The following is a 21,820-nucleotide window of genomic DNA, read 5'->3' as shown; positions in this document are numbered from 1 at the left end:
AACACAATATGGCGGAATAACCAGCGTAAACCACTTTTTACGTTTACTATTACATTCTGATTCTCGTCGTGCGTTTATCCCAAATATATAAGAACCTTATCCAGTCTCTCTCATACATGTAAAACACAGTATCTGAGTGTGTGTCAAAAATCGAAAATTAATTTAAATGTTACCTGCTGAATAATTCTGGACAAATAACTAGTGCTCTCTTTAACTTCCCTGCTTGGATTCAAATGTGGAGTGATAGAATCTGGAAAACACAATATGGCGGAATAACCAGCGTAAACCACTTTTTACGTATATATGTATAATCCGAGAAAGTGCCAATCTTAAAACCTGACGATATTTTGCTGGTTTAGAGAAGGGTATTAAGACAAATAAATGATTAAAATAATAATTAAAAGCTCTATTCATAATTCTTACTAGTCTTGCGTTCCCTTTGGCTGGAGAGTCTATACTACACAGTAAAAGTGAAAATAAATTCCTTCCTAGGTGCAGCGATTCAAAAGGTCTACACTAGTGAACCAAGTGCTGCAACGAATTAATCCTGACAGATTAAATTCCCGATTTTTGGTATTCCCAATGGTCTCAAGAAACCATAGCACTTTGCACTATATAAAGTATCGAAAACAAAACAGCCGCAGCGCATGGATTTTTCATTGCAAGTAGACTTTACATATTTGCAACATCCTCACAGCACCAAAAGCCACTGACGATCCTCTTGGATTTTTACAAGGCGTTTTCCACACACCTGGCTCTCATATCAGTCACTGCTGCTTCTTTTAAGCCATTCAAGATGAATTAAAACCCTTTACGACAAGGAAGGGCAAAACCTCTTTCATCGTCAACTTGAATATTATGGCAGTAAATTAGAACAAATGTTATATTCAAGAAAGTTTCATTAATCATGCAACCTACCTAGAAGATTCCTACTCCGTGCCAACAGCAACACCAGACTCACGCAAAGTCCAATGAAGCAAGCAGCGATTGTTGCCGATCGCGCCATGACACTATATTATATAAGTGTAGATTGATTGCGAAACAAGAAAAGGCCTTATTAACAATTAATGCCCAGTAACCGACGTCTAAAAAAAATATATATTATAGTAATCAGGGCCATATTAACGGCACAGCTTTATTTTTACGTTAAAGAACAAATATAAATATACTCATAATTTGGTGTCACCATACACTAAGGGAAACTGGGATTAATCCTGAGGCCTTTAGAAGAACCAGCAGTAGGGTCCAAACTGAGACCCACAGGTAGCTGTTGGATAGCCCTGGGGTGTCGGACTGAGTGTCCAGGGCATCCAAATGATACCCTAAGAAGTAACAGCATATCCAGGGTTTCAGGTCGGTAAACAGCACAATGATTAGTAGAGTAAAATGTCATGTTCGGTTCTTATATACCGGTACAGCTCTACATTATGTGCATTTAGTCAGTTTATAATGATTACTATATTGCTGCAGCCTACAGGGGATAAATTCCCGTATGCGATGGACACAAGTGCTGCTTGACACGCTGCTTTTTTAATTTCATTCGGATCTAACTGCATATAAATTCTGTTACATTTGTTTGTTTATTTTAATAGATAATATTGCAATTTTTCACTTCTATGGAAATCACTGTACTAATCATGTATTCCTGCACCGAAATGTGTGTCACTCCTAATGCAATGCGTAAAGTTATACAGCAAACCATGTCTTAAACAAATGTTTTATTTAATCTCTGGTATTGAAAAAAACCCGCATATAATCATATTAATGCATATCCAGACTGATAAATGCACTACACATTGACAAAGTTAAAAGAACTCTTCTAAGCACGATCATGCCATTTTCTTTGCCAATATCCGGAGACATTTGCTTCTTTGGTGCTATTTTGTGCATAGGGCACTGAAGACCCGTTTGTTTGAGTGCAATGATACCACAAATATGGCGACATTATTGCGCAACCTACCCAGCACTCATGTATGTTTAGCCCATTACTATCGTCTTTATAAGTTGCAAATTAATTCGTAGGAGTCCAATAAGAAGTACACTGTAAGCGTTTGGAAATTTCCCGAAGCCATTTTCTGTGTCCACTTCTTGCTAAATGCCCAAATAACGTTCTGTTCCAAAAGGAACAATGTACCAAAACCATGGGCATGGAATGCTCTGCAAATACCGTTCACTTATTCAGATACAGATAAAGGCAGTTAATTAAAAAACCGAAATGTGCATAGAATTGAATTTTCTACAGAAAAAATCCGACAAAGAACTGTATAGAATGCTGTGGTAGCGTTATAACAACGTTATGTGTTTCCTGCGGTATCTCCCAGGTCTAACCCCACAAATTAGAACGTCTGCACTACGTTGTTGGGAATTATATATAAAATAAAGTTTTTTCAGACGAAAAAGTTACGTAATTAGGCACTGCCACAATTATTCCATTTTAGATTCTAAAGTTACTTCATTTCATTTATTAGAGGGATTCACAATAAAAGCGGCCGTCATCGGCCAAATTTCGAACATCGTACTTGTGTTTGTCACTTTAATACCTTTTCTATTCGTCACTGTATTGAACTTGTTTTGATCAAGAAGACATAAAATACATTTAAGTATTCTCCAAACCCAACACATCAGCTGCCTTCTCTGTAACATTTACCTCTTGTATGCTTCTGTAAGAATTGCAGCATCCCATTTCAGACGACCAGGCACAATGTGACGTCCATGATAAATACTCTTTGTGACAGTTGAATGTCTCTGTGATCTTCTTGTCATCTTAAAACCCTATGTGCGACACTTGTGCGACTAAAGCAAAGACAGTCAAATTTTAGTGTCAAAAATTCAGAACGTTTAAATTGCCTTTATATCTTTCTTTATCAGACTTTTCGTAGTTTGTGTTTTATTTTGGAAGTCATCTTGGTCTTTATTGTTTATGGGCCTATTTTATTTTATTCCCATAGCTTTTATCAAAGAATTAGAAGTTTGTGCTATATTTATTTTTTGGTCTTAGTGCACATCCCTTATTAAATGTAAATGTTTTTTTTTAATTACATTTAATGTACAACTTCACCTAGGGGGCAGGTATGCGTAAATAAACCTATTATTATTACTAATTATTATTTCGCGGCGCTGGATGTTGTCATAAATACCGTAGCCCCTGAAATGTGCTCAGTGAACATTCAAATATTTCAAGCTATCCCCGGCAAACACATAACGTTTTATAACGCTACCATAACGAAGCCATAACGTTTTTTTTTTTTTTTTTTTTTGTAAAATTAACGTTATGGTAACGTTGTAATAACGTTATGTGTTTGTTGGGTCCACGTGACCACGCATCTCCATAAGTTAAGATCACATTTCATTTTAATTCTGTAATAATAAACATTTCTGTAACCATACAATGTACCCAGTATTTTATATTCTGTTTTATCCAAATTCAAATACCCATGGCAACAAGCATAATACAAATACAGTTGTCTCCCAATGTTATTACCACCATCAAAGCCCCAGTTTGTAAACTTCATTATCAAGATTCTTCATAAAACTATTACACTAGCGTTATTTTATGAAAACAAGCTCATGTTATATCCATAATACTTCTCCTCAACCCAGTACTTGGCCATAACTTGCTTCAAAAGCTCCCTGTCTACCCCCTGATAGAACTGCCGTGCTTCATCGTCAGACGACGTTTGATTTGCACGATGTGAAGGCGGGAGTTGGATCATGTCGTCTGCGCCCAGGAGAATGAGAGTGTTTTTGAGGTCCTCTGCCATTGTCTCGAAATACACAACGAGATCATACTGCATTTTGCAAGGAGCACAAAACGTATTAAATTCATTCCAATGGATATTTGGACGTTGGAGGATAAAATGTAGAAAATCTCCAAATGTAACTGTGCGTGTTTTATTGCCGTCTTTCGTGCGTCTTCTGTTTCTGTTAAATTTCTCCAATGCACCTCTAAACATCCCGCGTGGTGGCACCACCTGTTCTATGTATGCTGACACAAGACGTACCAGAGGATGGCGGACTGTCATTATTTTTAGGTAACTGTTTACACGACCATGGATACCAGAATCAGTGTACGTCTTAAGTTTACGTACGTATGGTTCGAAATACGGGCGAGGCATTTGGTTGTATTCTACAGAAGTGTTCATCTGTCCATTCAGTTTGAAATATATCTTAAGCCAGGATCTGCTGGCTGTTTTTGAGATTGGACACAGAATTATCCGGTAGATGTCGTCAACGTAGTTTCTGTCCGGAATTAGTTTTTTGGACACATTAATGGGCTTTTCTTCTTCAATTGGTTCATTCAGATCCTTGGACATCTGAAACATCCTTTGCCTTCTTCGGTTTAAAGTGTTCACCCATTCCCTAGGAACTCTATCCCAGTGAAATTTCTGAAGGAGAGAAGAACGATAACTGTTTAAAATTTGTTTTGCTTAACCGTTTCTTAAGAGACTAAATAGTTTTTTTTTTTATCTTTATGACAAAAGAAAGCATTGCGTAAGAGTTCCAGCCACTGCCGGTGGAGCTAGATAGAAAAAAAAAGCGACCGTTAGAGATTTCATATTTCAAAAAAAGAAAAAAAAAAGAAAAAAAAAATTCTTCCCCAGCGATTTTGCGAAAAATTATAAGACAAAATCTACTCAGAATATGGTAAAGTATATGAAAAAAAAAACCCGGTGATAATCCTGTTCGTTTTCGAAGAGTTACGTCCCAAAAAATGTACACTGTACGTAGTTTGTAAACAGGTCGCAAGTGGGTACCTTACGTCGTAAATGTCCACAGGCGTCACCGAGCGTGCTTCGCTAATGCAACGGGCTGTTAACATATTCTTAACGGTCAAAATAACAGCAACGATTTCATTAAATGATGATCTACATATTTTATTGCATGATGTATTTTGATCATCAGTCACTGTCGTAAAAAAAGTACATGTACTCAAGCTAAAATGAGAGAGCCTCCTTAAATTTAGAAAGTCAATTTTATTATCAATTAACTATGGCCAAAACTAGTACAAGACATGCGCCATCATGAAGACTAACATATGGCATTTTTAGCAGAACTGACAGGGTTCACTATTACATCCTGATTCTCGTCGTGCGTTTATCCCAAGTATATAAGAACCTTATCCAGTCGCTCTCATACATGTGTAACACAGTATCTGAGTGTGTGTCAAAAATCGAAAATTAATTAAAATGTTACCTGCTGAATAACTCTGGACAAATAACTAGTGCTCTCTTTATTTTCCCTGCTGGGATTCAAATGTGGAGTGATAGAATCTGGAAAACACAATATGGCGGAATAACCAGCATAAACCACTTTTACGTCTATATGTATAATCCGAGAAAGTGCCAATCTTAAAACCTGACGATATTTTGCTGGTTTAGAGGAGAGTATTATCACAAATAAATAATTAAAATAATAATTAAAAGCTCTATTCATAATTTTTACTAGTCTTGCGTTCCCTTTGGCTGGAGAGTCTATACTACACAATAAAAGTGAAAATAAATTCCTTCCTAGGTGCAGCGATTCAAAAGGTCTACACTAGTGAACCAAGTGCTGCAACGAATTAATCCTGACAGATTAAATTCCCGATTTTTGGTATTCCCAATGGTCTCAAGAAACCATAGCACTTTGCACTATATAAAGTATCGAAAACATAACAGCCGCAGCGCATGGATTTTTCATTGCAAGTAGACTTTACATATTTGCAACATCCTCACAGCACCAAAAGCCACTGACGATCCTCTTGGATTTTTACAAGGCGTTTTCCACACACCTGGCTCTCATATCAGTCACTGCTGCTTCTTTTAAGCCATTCAAGATTAATTAAAATCCTTTAAGGGCAAAACCTCTTTCATCGTCAACTTGAATATTATGGCAGTAAATTAGAACAAATGTTATATTCAAGAAAGTTTCATTAATCATGCCACCTACCTAGAAGATTCCTACTCCGTGCCAACAGCAACACCAGACTCACGCAAAGTCCAATGAAGCAAGCAGCTATTGTTGCCGATCGCGCCATGACACTATATTATATAAGTGTAGATTGATTGCGAAACAAGAAAGGCCTTATTAACAATTAATGCCCAGTAACCGACGTCTAAAAAATATATATATTATAGTAATCAGGGCCATATTAACTAAACAGCTTTATTTTCACGTTAAAAAACAAATATAAATATACTCATAATTTGGTGTCACCATACAGTAAGGGAAACTGGGATTAATCCTGAGGCCTTTAGAAGAATCCAGCAGTAGGGTCCAAACTGAGACCCACAGGTAGCAGTTGGGTAGCCCTGGGGTGTCAGACTGAGTGTCAAGGGCATCCAAATGATACCCTAAGAAGCATCAGCATATCCAGGGTTTCAGGTCGGTAAACAGCACAATGATAGGTAGAGTAAAATGTCATGTTCGGTTCTTATATACCGGTAGAGCTCTACATTATGTGCATTTAATCAGTTTATAATGATTACTATATTGCTGCAGCCTACAGGGGATAAATTGCCGTATGCGATGGACACAAGTGCTGCTTGACACGCTGCTTTTTTAATTGCATTCGGATCTAACTGCATATAAATTCTGTTACATTTGTTTGTTTATTTTAATAGATAATATTGCAATTTTTCACTTCTATGGAAATCACTGTACTAATCATGTATTCCTGCACCGAAATGTGTGTCACTCCTAATGCAATGCGTAAAGTTATACAGCAAACCATGTCTTAAACAAATGTTTTATTTAATCTCTGGTATTGAAAAAAACCCGCATATAATCATATTAATGCATATCCAGACTGATAAATGCACTACACATTGACAAAGTTAAAAGAAAGAACTCTTCTAAGCACGATCATGCCATTTTCTTTGCCAATATCTGGAGACATTTGCTTCTTTGGTGTAATTTTGTGCATAGGGCACTGAAGACCCGTTTGTTTGAGTGCAATGATACCGCAAATATGGCGACTTTATTGCGCAACCTACCCAGCACTCATGTATGTTTAGACCATTACTATCGTCTTTATAAGTTGCAAATTAATTCGTAGGAGTCCAATAAGAAGTACACTGTAAGCGTTTGGAAATTTCCCGAAGCCATTTTCTGTGTCCACTTCTTGCTAAATGCCCAAATAACGTTCTGTTCCAGAAGGAACAATGTACCAAAACCATGGGCATGGAATGCTCTGCAAATACCGTTCACTTATTCAGATACAGATAAAAGCACTAAATTAAAAAACCAAAATGTGGATAGAATTGAATTTTCTACAGAAAAAAAATCCGACAAAGAACTGTATAGAATGCTGTGGTAGCATTATAACAACGTTATGTGTTTCCTGCGGTATCTCCCAGGTCTAACCCCACAAATTAGAACGTCTGCACTACCTTGTTTGGGAATTATATAGAAAAGTTTTTTCAGACGTAAAAGTTACGTAATTAGGCACTGTCACAATTATTCCATTTTAGATTCTAAAATTACTTCATTTCATTTATTTATTAAAAGCGGCCGTCATCGGCCAAATTTCGAACATCATACTTGTGTTTGTCACTTTAATACCTTTTCTATTCTTCACTGTATTGAACTTGTTTTCATCAAGGAGACATAAAATACGTTTAAGTATTCTCCAAGCCCAACACATCAGCTGCCTTCTCTGTAACATTTACCTCTTGTATGCTTCTGTAAGAATCGCTGCATCCCATTTCAGACGACCAGGCACAATGTGACGTCCATGATAAATACTCTTTGTGACAGTTGAATGTCTCTGTGATCTTCTTGTCATCTTAAAACCCTGTGTGCGACACTTGTGCGACTAAAGCAAAGACAGACAAATTTTAGTGTTAAAAATTCAGAACGTTTAAAATGCCTTTATCTCATTCTTTATCATTATAGTGTTTTTTTTTTTTTTTTAACTCATCTTGGTCTTTATTGTATATATTTTATTTTATCCCCTTAGCTTTTATCAAACTTTTAAAAGTTTGCGTTTTATTTATTTTTGGTCTTAGTGTATATCCCATATTTAATATAAATGATTTAATTACATTTAATGTACAACTTCAACTTGTGGCAGGTATGCGTTAATAAACCTATTATTATGACTTATTATTATTACGCGGCGCTGGATGTTGTCACAAAAGCCATAGCCCTTGATATTTCTTCAGTAGACATTCAAATATTTCAAGCTATCCCCGGCCAACACATAACGTATTATAACGTTACTATAACGTGGCCATAACATTTTGTTTTTTTGGTAAAATTGACGTTATGGTAACGTTATAATGACGTTTGTTTTTGATGGGTCTCAAGTACTTGTGAACACGCATCTCCATGAGTTAATTAAGATCACATTTCATTTTAATTCTGTAATAATAAACATTTCTGTAACCATACAATGTACCCAGTATTTTATATTCTGTTTTATCCAAATACAAATTCCCATGTCTACAAGCGAAATACAAATACCCGTGTCTCCCAATGTTATTACCACTATCAAAGCCCCGGTTTGTAAACTTCATTATCAAGATTCTTCATAAAGCTATTGCACTGGCGTTGTTTAGTTTATGAAAACAAGCTCATGTTATATCCATAATACTTCTCCTCAACCCAGTACTTTGCCATAACTTGCTTCAAAAGGTCCCTGTCTATCCCCTGATAGAACTGCTGTGCTTCATCGTCAGACGACGTTTGATTTGCACGATGTGAAGGCGGGAGTTGGATCATGTCGTCTGCGCCCAGGAGAATGAGAGTGTTTTTGAGGTCCTCTGCCATTGTCGCGAAATACACAACGATATCATACTGCATTTTGCAAGGAGCACAAAACGTATTGAAGTCATTCCAATGGATATTTGGACGTTGGAGGATAAAATGCAGAAAATCTTCAAATGTAACTGTGTTTGTTTTTTTACCGTCCCTCGTGCGTCTTCTTTTCATGTTAAATTTCTCCAATGCACCATTTAACAGCCCATGTGGTGGCACCACCTGTTCCTTGTACGCTGACACAAGACGTACCAGAGGGTGACGGACTGTCATTATTTTTAGGTAACTGTTCACACGACCATGGATACCAAAATCAGTGTACGTCTTAAGCTTACGTACGTATTGTTCGAAATACTGGCGAGGCATTTGGTTGTATTCTACAGAAGTGTTCATCTGTCCATTCAGTTTGAAATATATCTTAAGCCAGGATCTGCTGGCTGTCTTTGAGATTGGACACAGAATTATCCGGTAGATGTCGTCAACGTAGTTTCTGTCCGGAATTTGTTGTTTGGACACATTAATGGGCTTTTCTTCTTCAATTGGTTCATTCAAATCCTTGCACATCTGAAACATCATTTGCCTTCTTCGGTTTATAGTGTTCACCCATTCCCTAGGAACTCTTTCCCAGTGAAATTTCTGAAGGAGAGAAGAACGATAACTGTTTATAATTTGTTTTGCTTAACCGTCTCTTAAGAGACCAAATAGGTTTTTTTATCTTGATGCGTAAGAGGCCCAGCCACTGCCAGTGGAGCTAGATAGAGCTAGATAAAAAGAAAAGCGAACGTTAGAGATTAGGCCTATATTTCATATTTCAAAAAAAAAAAAAAATTCTTCACCAGCGATTTTGTGAAAATTTATAAGACAAAATCAACTCAACATATAATAAAGTATATGAAAAAAATGGTGATAATCCTCTTGAAGAGTTGCGTCCCATAAAACTTCGCTAATGCAACGTTCTGTTAACATATTCGTAGCTTTGATCAAATAACAGCAACGATTTCATTAAATGATGATTTACATATTTTATTGCATGGTGTATTTTGATTATAAGTCACTGTCGTGAAAAAAGTACATGCGTTCAAGCTAATATGAGAGAGCCTCCTTAAATTCAGAAAGTCAATTTTATTATCAATCATCTATGGCCAAAACTAGTACAGGACATACGCCATCATGAAGACTAACATATGGCATTTTTAACAGGGTTCACTATTACAATCTGAGTCTCGTCGTGCGTTTATCCCAAGTATATAAGAACCTACTCCAGTCTCTCTCATACATGTATAACACAGTATCTGAGTGTGTGTCAAAAATTGAAAATCAATTTAAATGTTACCTGCTGAATAATTCTGGACAAATAATTAGTGCTCTCTTTAACTTCCCTGCTGGGATTCAAATGTGGAGTGATAGAATCTGGAAAACACAATATGGTGGAATTACCAGTATAAACCGCTTGTAACGTATATATATATGTATGATCCGAGAAATTGCCAATCTTAAAACTTAACGGTATTTTGCGTGGTTTAGAGGAGAGTATTATCACAAATTAATAATTAAAATATAATAATTATAGTAATAATTATATTTCTTCTGAGTTTTAAAATACAGATTTTTCAGGAGACTTTACAATAAAACTTGAAAAATAATAAAATGGCCCGTAAAATAGATTAAAACAGGGAATTTTATTAAAACAAATAATTAAGAAATTAAAACGTTACTTAATTACCAACTTAAAACAGACATTAATAAAAGCTCTATTCATAATTTTTAATAGTTTTGTGTTCCTTTTGGCTGGAGAGTGTATACTACACAGTAAAAGTGGCAATAAATTGCTTTCTTAGGTGTAGCAACAGTGAAAGGTCTACACTAGTGAACCAAGTGCTGCAATGAATTAATCCTGACAGAATAAATTCCCGAATTTTTGGTATTCCCAATGGTCTCAAGAAACCATAGCATTTTGCACTCTATAAAGTATCGAAAACATAACAGCCGCAGCGCATGGATTTTTATTTTCATTGCAAGTAGATTTTGCATATTTACAGCATTCTATGAAATCTCACAGCACCAAAAGCCACTGACGATCCTCTTGGATTCACTGAGAATAAAATCGGAGTTCAAGTGACTCCAAACTTGGAGTCCAGCAGTGGTGCCTAAAATAACCCCCAATTGGAGTCAAGTTGACTCCGATGGAGAAATGCCACCCCAGACCCCAGAGAAGGGTCACAATTGACTCCATCCACACATCCCTTCATCCCTTGATTTATCTCTACAAGAGAGTCACCATGATTAATAGTAAGGAATTTTTGACTCCTTGGCACATCATGAACATAAACAACAACATCAGCGTGAAGGGGAGAGACAGCAGGTATGGTTCATCTTAGATTGTTGTGTCCTCGGACGGGCTCGAACCCACGTCCTCCCGCTCCAGAGGCAGACAGCATAACCACTTGGCCACGCGGTCATATGTGGTGTTTAAACAGCAATAACAAACAGTTTGTAAATCTGGTAATAAACAGCATGACATATATATATATATATATATATATATATATATATATATATCAATGAGTCAATAAGTGAGCATACCTCTCCACTGACAGGGGTAGGTGGGTCAAACCTACAACCTGTATACCAACATATCACATAAAGGGTGTGGCAACTGAAAGCCCGGGCCAGTAATAATTCAGTGCACGAGTTCTGCATGCAGAAACACACAGATAACCACTTGTTCATGCATAAAACCAAGGCCAATAAAGTAATGTTTATACTGACAAAGGATGATGAAAACTGTTCTCTCCACGTCGTCTGCTCACTGTCATCACAAGTAATGAAACGAAGCTTACTGTCCAACGAGCGAAAAGAGTCGGTGAAAGGGGTCAGCCAGACACTGGCCCCCGATAATTTGACTCTGATTTTAGAGTCAGATTGACTCCATGAAAGCCAGGGGGTGATTGACTCTGATAAGAGAGTCTAAAGCTCTGGAAGTGGGGTAATTTGACCCTTATATAGGAGTCAAATTAACTCCATGAGGGTCAAGGGGTGCTGGACTCTGACTAGAGAGTCAAATGACTCCAATTTTATTCTCAGTGTTTTTTACAAGGCGTTTTCCACACACCTGGCTCTCATATCAGTCACTGGTGCTTCTTTTAATCCATTCAAGATGAATTTAAAGACCTTTACGACAAGGAAGGGCTAAACCTCTTTCATCGTTAACTTCAATATCATGGCAGTAAATTTGGACAAATGTTATATTCAAGAAAGTTTCATTAATCATGCCACCTACCTAGAAGATTCCTACTCCGTGCCAACAGCAACACGAGACTCACGCAAAGTCCAATGAAGCAAGCAGCGATTGTTGCCGATCGCGCCATGACACTAAATATTATGTATCAGACCGAGAATCCAGGGCATCCAATTATATCTTAAGAAGTATCAGCATATTCAGGGTTTCAGTTCGGTAAACAGCACAATGATAATTAGAATAAAATATCATGCTCGGTTTTTATATACCGGTACAGCTCTACATTATGCGCATTTAATCAGTTTATAATGCTTACTATATTGCTGCAGCCTACAGGGGATAAATTCCCGTATGTGATGGACACAAGTGCTGCTTGATACGCTGCTTTTTTAATTGCATTCGGAAATTAACTGCATGTGAATTCTGTTACATTAGTTTTTTTTTTTTTTTTTTTTTTTTTTTTTTTTTTTTTTTTTTTTTTTTGTCAATACATAATATTGCAATTTTTCACTTCTATGGAAATCACTGTACTAATCATGTATTCCTGCACCGAAATGTGTGTCACTCCTAATGCAATGCGTAAAGTTATACAGCAAACCATGTCTTAAACAAATGTTTTATTTAATCTCTGGTATTGAAAAAAACCCGCATATAATCATATTAATGCATATCCAGACTGATAAATGCACTACACATTGACAAAGTTAAAAGTAAGAACTCTTCTAAGCACGATCATGCCATTTTCTTTGCCAATATCTGGATACATTTGCATCTGCGGTGTTATTTTGTGCATTGGGCACTGAAGACCCGTTTGTTTCAGTGCAATGATACCGCAAATATGGCGACATTATTGCGCAACCTACCCAGCACTCATGTATGTTTAGACCATTACTATCGTCTTTATAAGTTGCAAATTAATTCGTAGGAGTCCAATAAGAAGTACACTGTAAGCGTTTGGGAATTTCCCGAAGCCATTTTCTGTGTCCACTTCATGCAAAATTCCCCAATAACGTTCTGTTTCAGAAGGAACAATGTACCAAAACCATGGGCATGTAATGCTCTGCAAATACCGTTCACTTATTCAGATACAGATAAAGGCAGTAAATTAAAAAACCGAAATGTGCATAGAATTGAATTTTCTACAGAAAAAAATCAGACAAAGAACTGTATAGAACGCTATGGTAGCGTTATAACAACGTTATGTGTTTCCTGCGGTATCTCCCGATCTTACCCCACAAATTAGAACGTCTGCACTACCTTGTTTGGGAATTATATAGAAAATAAAGTTTTTTCAGACGTAAAAGTTACGTAATTAGGCACTGTCACAATAATTCCATTTTAGATTCTAAAATTACTTCATTTCATTTATTTATTAAAAGCGGCCGTCATCGGCCAAATTTCGAACATCATACTTGTGTTTGTCACTTTAATACCTTTTCTATTCTTCACTGTATTGAACTTGTTTTCATCAAGGAGACATAAAATACGTTTAAGTATTCTCCAAGCCCAACACATCAGCTGCCTTCTCTGTAACATTTACCTCTTGTATGCTTCTGTAAGAATCGCTGCATCCCATTTCAGACGACCAGGCACAATGTGACGTCCATGATAAATACTCTTTGTGACAGTTGAATGTCTCTGTGATCATCTTGTCATCTTAAAACCCTTGCGCCACACTTGTGCGACTAAAGCAAAGACAGACAAATTTTAGTGTCAAAAATTCAGAACGTTTAAAATGCCTTTATCTCATTCTTAATCACTATAGTGTTTTTTTTTTTAACTCATCTTGGTCTTTATTGTATATATTTTATTTTATCCCCTTAGCTTTTATCAAACTTTCAGAAGTTCTTGTTTTATTTATTTTTGGTCTTAGTGTATATCCCATATTTAATATAAATGATTTAATTAATAAACCTATTATTATTACTTATTATTATTACTCGGCGCTGGATGTTGTCACAAAAGCCATAGCCCTTGATATTTCTTCAGTAGACATTCAAATATTTCAAGCTATCCCCGGCAAACACATAACGTATTATAACGTTACTATAACGTGGCCATAACATTTTGTTTTTTTTGGTAAAATTGACCTTATGGTAACGTTATAATGACGTTTGTTTTTTATGGGTCTCAAGTACTTGTGACCACGCATCTCCTGAGTTAAGATCACATTTCATTTTAATTCTGTAATAATAAACATTTCTGTAACCATACAATGTACCCAGTATTTTATATTCTGTTTTATCCAAATACAAATTCCCATGTCTACAAGCGTAATACAAATACCCGTGTCTCCCAATGTTATTACCACTATCAAAGCCCCGGTTTGTAAACTTCATTATCAAGATTCTTCATAAAGCTATTACACTGGCGTTGTTTAGTTTATGAAAACAAGCTCATGTTATATCCATAATACTTCTCCTCAACCCAGTACTTGGCCATAACTTGCTTCAAAAGGTCCCTGTCTACCCCCTGATAGAACTGCCGTGCTTCATCGTCAGACGACGTTTGATTTGCACGATGTGAAGGCGGGAGTTGGATCATGTCGTCTGCGCCTAGGAGAATGAGAGTGTTTTTGAGGTCCTCTGCCATTGTCTCGAAATACACAACGAGATCATACTGCATTTTGCAAGGAGCACAAAACGTATTAAATTCATTCCAATGGATATTTGGACGTTGGAGGATAAAATGTAGAAAATCTCCAAATGTAACTGTGCGTGTTTTATTGCCGTCTTTCGTGCGTCTTCTGTTTCTGTTAAATTTCTCCAATGCACCTCTAAACATCCCGCGTGGTGGCACCACCTGTTCTATGTATGCTGACACAAGACGAACCAGAGGATGGCGGACTGTCATTATTTTTAGGTAACTGTTCACACGACCATGGATACCAAAATCAGTGTACGTCTTAAGCTTACGTACGTAAGGTTCGAAATACGGGCGAGGCATTTGGTTGTATTCTACAGAAGTGTTCATTTGTCCATTCAGTTTGAAATATATCTTAAGCCAGGACCTGCTGGCTGTCTTTGAGATTGGGCACAGAATTATCCGGTAGATGTCGTCGACGTAGTTTCTGTCAGGAATTTGTTGTTTGGATACTCTGATAGGTGCTTCTTCTTCAATGGGCTCATTCAGATCCTTGCACATCTCAAACATCATTTGCCTTCTTCGGTTTATAGTGTTCACCCATGCCCTAGGAACTCTATCCCAGTGAAATTTCTGAAAGAGAAAATAAATATTACTGTTTTAAGAAATTGTTTTGCTTAACCGTTTCTTAAGAGACTAAATAGGTTTTTTATCTTTATGACAAAAGAAAGTATTGCGTAAGAGTTCCAGACACTGCCAGTGGAGCTAGATAGAGCTAGATAAAAAGAAAAGCGAACGTTAGAGATTATAGGCCTATATTTCATATTTCAAAAAAACAATTCTTCACCAGCGATTTTGTGAAAAATTATGAGACATAATCTACTCAGCATATAGTAAAGTATATGAAAAAAACTGGTGATAATCCTCTTGAAGAGTTGCGTCCCATAAAACTTCGCTAATGCAACGTTCTGTTAACATATTCGTAGCTTTGATCAAAATAACAGCAACGATTTCATTGAATGATGATATTTTATTGCATGGTGTATTTTGATTATAAGTCACTGTCGTGAAAAAAGTACATGCGTTCAAGCTAATATGAGAGAGTCTCCTTAAATTCAGAAAGTCAATTTTATTATCAATCATCTATGGCCAAAACTAGTACAGGACATACGCCATCATGAAGACTAACATATGGCATTTTTAACAGGGTTCACTATTACATTCTGAGTCTCGTCGTGCGTTTATCCCAAGTATATAAGAACCTTATCCAGTCGCTCTCATACATGTATAACACAGTATCTGAGTGTGTGTCAAAAATTGAAAATCAATTTAAATGTTACCTGCTGAATAATTCTGGACAAATAATTAGTGCTCTCTTTAACTTCCCTGCTGGGATTCAAATGTGGAGTGATAGAATCTGGAAAACACAATATGGTGGAATTACCAGTATAAACCGCTTGTAACGTATATATATGTATGATCCGAGAAATTGCCAATCTTAAAACTTAACGGTATTTTGCGTGGTTTAGAGGAGAGTATTATCACAAATTAATAATTAAAATATAATAATCATAGTAATAATTATATTTCTTCTGAGTTTTAAAATACAGATTTTTCAGGAGACTTTACAATAAAACGTGAAAAATAATAAAATGCCCCGTAAAATAGATTAAAGCAGGGAAATTTATTGAAACAAATAATTAAGAAATTAAAAGGTTACTTAATTACCAACTTAAAACAGGGATTAATAAAATCTCTTTTCATATTTTTTATAGTCTTGCGTTCCTTTTGGCTGGAGAGTGTATACCACACAGTAAAAGTGGGAATAAATTCCATTCTTAGGTGTAGCCACAGTTAAAAAGTCTACACTAGTGAACCAAGTGCTGCAACGAATTAATCCTGACAGAATGAATCCCCGAATTTGTTGGCATTCTCAATGGTCTCAAGAAACCATAGCATTTTGCACTTTATAAAGTATCTAAAACTTACCAGCCGCAGCGCATGTATTTTTATTTTCATTGCAAGTAGATTTTGCATATTTACAACATTCTCACAGCACCAAAAGCTACTGACGATCCTCTTTGATTTTTTTACAAGGCGTGGCTCTTATATCTTTCACTGGTGCTTCTTTTAATCCATTCAAGATTAATTTAAAGCCCTTTACGACAAGGAAGGGCTAAACCTCTTTCATCGTCAACTTCAATATCATGGCAGTAAATTTGGACAAATGTTATATTCGAGAATGTTTCATTAATCATGCCACCTACCTATGAGATTCCTACTCCGTGCCAACAGCAACACGAGACTCACGCAAAGTCCTATGAAGCAAGCAGCAATTGTTGCCGATCTCGCCATTACACTATACATGTATTATATAAGCGTAGAATGACTGAGCGACAAGAAAAGGGCTTATTAACAATTAATGCTCAGTAACCGACATCTAAAAAATATATATTATAGTAATCAGGGCCATATTAACTAAACAGCTATATAAATATACTCATAATTTGATGTCACCATACACTAAGGGAAACAGGGGATAAATCCTGAGGCCTTTAGAGGAATCCAGCAGTAGGGTCCAAACTGAGACCCACAGGTAGCAGTTGGATAGCCCTGGGGTGTCAGACTGAGAGTCCAGGGCATCCAAATGATACCCTAAAAAGCATCAGCATATTTAGGGTCTCAGGTCGGTAAACAGCACAATGATAAGTAGAGTAAAATGTCATGTTCTGTTCTTATATACCGGTACAGCTCTACATTATGTGCATTTAATCAGTTTATAATGATTACTACATTGCTGCAGCCTACAGGGGATAAATTCCCGTGTGCGATGGACACAAGTGCTGCTTGACACGCTGCTTTTTTAATTGCAATCGGATCTTATTGCATATAAATTATGTTACATTTGTTTGTTGTTTGTTTTTTTTTTTTTAATAGATAATATTGCACTTTTTCACTTCTATGGAAATCACCGTACTAATCATGTATTCCTGCACCGAAATGTGTGTCACTCCTAATGCAATGCGTAAAGTTATACAGCAAACCATGTCTTAAACAAATGTTTTATTTAATCTCTGGTATTGAAAAAAACCCGCATATAATCATATTAATGCATATCCAGACTGATAAATGCACTACACATTGACAAAGTTAAAAGAACTCTTCTAAGCACGATCATGTCATTTTCTTTGCCAATATCTGGAGACATTTGCTTCTTTGGTGCTATTTTGTGCATAGGGCACTGAAGACCCGTTTGTTTGAGTGCAATGATACCGCAAATATGGCGTCATTATTGCACAACCTACCCAGTACTCATGTATGTTTAGACCATTACTATCGTCTTTATAAGTTGCAAATTAATTCGTAGGAGTCCAATGAGAAGTACACTGTAAGCGTTTGGAAATTTCCCGAAGCCATTTTCTGTGTCCACTTCATGCTAAATGCCCAAATAACGTTCTGTTCCAGAAGGAACAATGTACCAAAATCATGGGCATGGAATGCTCTCCAAATACGGACTGACCCGGCACTTCAGTCAATAATACCCTGCACCCACTCCTGCAAGAGATATTTTGCAACATGTCTAAGGACTCTTATTTGACCATCGATGGAGAACAAAAATCTTGATTCGTCATCAAAAGCAACTTGATTTTTAGTGACGGTTGACAGAATTTCGGTGCCTCAAACTTTCATAGGTTCATTCACAACAGGAAAGAAGGCAACAAAGAATATCGTTCCATTTTTACGGGAAACTTTCCATTCTGGATAAAGGTTTTTCTAGGTATACGAAGGTTTAATGGTAAAAGGTCCAATTTTTCAGAAAAAGACCCCCCCCCTTAAATAGCTGGCTATGTGGTCACTTATTCAGATACAGATAAAGGCAGTAAATTGAAAAACCGAAATGTGCATAGAATTGAATTTTCTACAGAAAAAAATCCGACAAAGAACTGTATAGAACGCTATGGTAGCGTTATAACAACGTTATGTGTTTCCTGCGGTATCTCCCAGGTCTAACCCACAAATTAGAACGTCTGCACTACGTTGTTTGGGAATTATATATAAAATAAAGTTTTTTCAGACGTAAAAGTTACGTAATTAGGCACTGTCACAATTATTCCATTTTAGATTCTAAAATTACTTCATTTCATTTATTAGAGGGACTCACAATAAAAGCGGCCGTCATCGGCCAAATTTCGAACATCGTACTTGTGTTTGTCACTTTAATACCTTTTCTGTTCGTCACTGTATTGAACTTGTTTTGATCAAGAAGACATAAAATACGTTTAAGTATTCTCCAAACCCAACACATCAGCTGCCTTCTCTGTAACATTTACCTCTTGTATGCTTCTGTAAGAATTGCTGCATCCCATTTCAGACGACCAGGCACAATGTGACTTCCATGATAAATACTCTTTGTGACAGGTAAATGTCTCTGTGATCTTCGTCATCTTAAAACCCTATGTGCGACACTTGTGCGGCTAAAGCAAAGACAGTCAAATTTTAGTGTCAAAAATTCAGAACGTTTAACTCATTCTTTATCACTTAGTGTTTTTTTTTAACTCATCTTGGTCTTTATTGAATATATTTTATTTTATCCCCTTAGCTTTTATCAAACTTTCAGAAGTTTGCGTTTTATTTTTGGTCTTAGTGTATATCCCATATTTAATATAAATGATTTAATTACATTTAATAAATGTACAACTTCAACTTATGGCAGGTATGCGTTAATAAACCTATTATTATTACTCATTATTATTATTACGCGGCGCTGGAAGTTGTCACAAAAGCCATACCCCTTGATATTTCTTCAGTAGACATTCAAATATTTCAAGCTATCCCCGGCAAACACATTACGTATTATAACGTTACTATAACGTGGCCATAACATTTTGTTTTTTTGGTAAAATTGACGTTATGGTAACGTTATAATGACGTTTGTTTTTGATGGGTCTCAAGTACTTGTGAACACGCATCTCCATGAGTTAATTAAGATCACATTTCATTTTAATTCTGTAATAATAAACATTTCTGTAACCATACAATGTACCCAGTATTTAATATTCTTTTTTATCCAAATACAAATTCCCATGTCTACAAGCGAAATACAAATACCCGTGTCTCCCAATGTTATTACCACTATCAAAGCCCCGGTTTGTAAACTTCATTATCAAGATTCTTCATAAAGCTATTGCACTGGCGTTGTTTAGTTTATGAAAACAAGCTCATATTATATCCAAAATACTTCTCCTCGACCCAGTACTTTGCTATAACTTGCTTCAAAAGGTCCCTGTCTACCCCCTGATAGAACTGCCGTGCTTCATCGTCAGACGACGTTTGATTTACACGATGTGAAGGCGGGAGTTGGATCATGTCGTCTGCGCCCAGGAGAATGAGAGTGTTTCTGAGGTCTTCTGCCATTGTCGCGAAATACACAACGATATCATACTGCATTTTGCAAGGGGCACAAAACGTATTGAAGTCATTCCAATGGATATTTGGACGTTGGAGGATAAAATGCAGAAAATCTTCAAATGTAACTGTGTTTGTTTTATTACCGTCCCTCGTGCGTCTTCTTTTCATGTTAAATTTCTCCAATGCACCATTTAACAGCCCATGTGGTGGCACCACCTGTTCTTTGTATGCCGACACAAGACGTACCAGAGGGTGGCGGACTGTCATTATTTTTAGGTAACTGTTCACACGACCATGGATACCAAAATCAGTGTACGTCTTAAGCTTACGTACGTATTGTTCGAAATACTGGCGAGGCATTTGGTTGTATTCTACAGAAGTGTTCATCTGTCCATTCAGTTTGAAATATATCTTAAGCCAGGATCTGCTGGCTGTTTTTGAGATTGGACACAGAATTATCCGGTAGATGTCGTCAACGTAGTTTCTGTCGGGAATTTGTTGTTTGGATACACTGATTGGCACTTCTTCTTCAATGGGTTCATTCAGATCCTTGCACATCTGAAACATCATTTGCCTTCTTCGGTTTATAGTGTTCACCCATTCCCTAGGAACTCTATCCCAGTGAAATTTCTGAAGGAGAGAAGAACGATAACTGTTTATAATTTGTTTTGCTTAACCGTCTCTTAAGAGACTAAATAGGTTTTTTATTTTGATGCGTAAGAGGTCCAGCCACTGCCAGTGGAGCTAGATAGAGCTAGATAAAAAGAAAAGCGAACGTTAGAGGTTAGGCCTATATTTCATATTTCAAAAAAAAAAAAAAAATTTTTACCAGCGTTTTTGTGAGAAATTATAAGACAAAATCTACTCAGCATATAGTAAAGTATATGAAAAAATGGTGATAATCCTCTTGAAGAGTTGCGTCCCATAAAACTTCGCTAATGCAACGTTCTGTTAACATATTCGTAGCTTTGATCAAATAACAGCAACGATTTCATTAAATGATGATTTACATATTTTATTGCATGGTGTATTTTGATTATAAGTCACTGTCGTGAAAAAAGTACATGCGTTCAAGCTAATATGAGAGAGCCTCCTTAAATTCAGAAAGTCAATTTTATTATCAATCATCTATGGCCAAAACTAGTACAGGACATACGCCATCATGAAGACTAACATATGGCATTTTTAACAGGGTTCACTATTACATTCTGAGTCTCGTCGTGCGTTTATCCCAAGTATATAAGAACCTACTCCAGTCTCTCTCATACATGTATAACACAGTATCTGAGTGTGTGTCAAAAATTGAAAATCAATTTAAATGTTACCTGCTGAATAATTCTGGACAAATAATTAGTGCTCTCTTTAACTTCCCTGCTGGGATTCAAATGTGGAGTGATAGAATCTGGAATTACCAGTATAAACCGCTTGTAACGTATATATATATATATATATATATATATATATATATATATATATATATATATATATATATATATATATATATGATCCGAGAAATTGCCAATCTTAAAACTTAACGGTATTTTGCATGGTTTAGAGGAGAGTATTATCACAAATTAATAATTAAAATATAATAATTATAGTCATATTTATATTTCTTGTGAGTCTAAAATACAGATTTTTCAGAAGACTTTACAATAAAACGTGAAAAATAATAAAATGGCCCTAAAAAATAGATTAAAACAGGGAAATTAATCAAAACATATAATTAAGAAATTGAAACGTTACTTGATCACCAACTTGAAACAGTCTTTTAAAAAAGCTCCATTCATATTTTTTATAGTCTTGCGTTCCCTTTGGCTGGAGAGTGTATACTACACAGTAAAAGTGGCA

The 21,820-nt window shown here is 36.2% G+C and overlaps 2 protein-coding genes across 2 annotated transcripts; both read right to left on the bottom strand.

The window, feature by feature from the left end:
- Positions 1-8,541: 8,541 nt before the first annotated feature.
- Positions 8,542-9,312, bottom strand: LOC147759361 (carbohydrate sulfotransferase 9-like). The gene has a single exon (XM_086997406.1). It carries the CDS (start codon positions 9,310-9,312, stop codon positions 8,542-8,544), a length of 771 nt encoding a protein of 256 aa, XP_086853532.1.
- Positions 9,313-14,359: 5,047 nt separating this feature from the next.
- Positions 14,360-19,975, bottom strand: LOC147759360 (carbohydrate sulfotransferase 9-like). Its single transcript, XM_086997405.1, has 2 exons — positions 19,853-19,975; positions 14,360-15,193 (listed from the first exon to the last, which is right to left on the bottom strand). Exons 1-2 carry the CDS (start codon positions 19,973-19,975, stop codon positions 14,360-14,362), a joined length of 957 nt encoding a protein of 318 aa, XP_086853531.1.
- Between the last annotated feature and the right edge of the window lie 1,845 nt (positions 19,976-21,820).

This window comes from Lingula anatina, chromosome 10 (assembly GCF_051362555.1).
Source record: "Lingula anatina isolate TDL-2025a chromosome 10, LinAna3.0, whole genome shotgun sequence".
Classification (NCBI taxonomy): Eukaryota; Metazoa; Brachiopoda; class Lingulata; order Lingulida; family Lingulidae; genus Lingula; species Lingula anatina.
The sequence above is the reverse complement of the archived record's forward strand: the minus strand, read 5'-3'. Positions and strand labels throughout refer to the sequence as shown.

Bases quoted from the DNA above. Each gene is read 5' to 3' on its own strand.
- LOC147759360 (XM_086997405.1), bottom strand. From the start codon at position 19,975: ATGGCAGAAGACCTCAGAAACACTCTCATTCTCCTGGGCGCAGACGAC. The intron at 15,194-19,852 runs GTAGACAGGGAC...TTTCTCTTTCAG, and splicing joins CACGGCAGTTCTATCAGGGG to AAATTTCACTGGGATAGAGT.
- LOC147759361 (XM_086997406.1), bottom strand. From the start codon at position 9,312: ATGTTTCAGATGTGCAAGGATTTGAATGAACCAATTGAAGAAGAAAAG.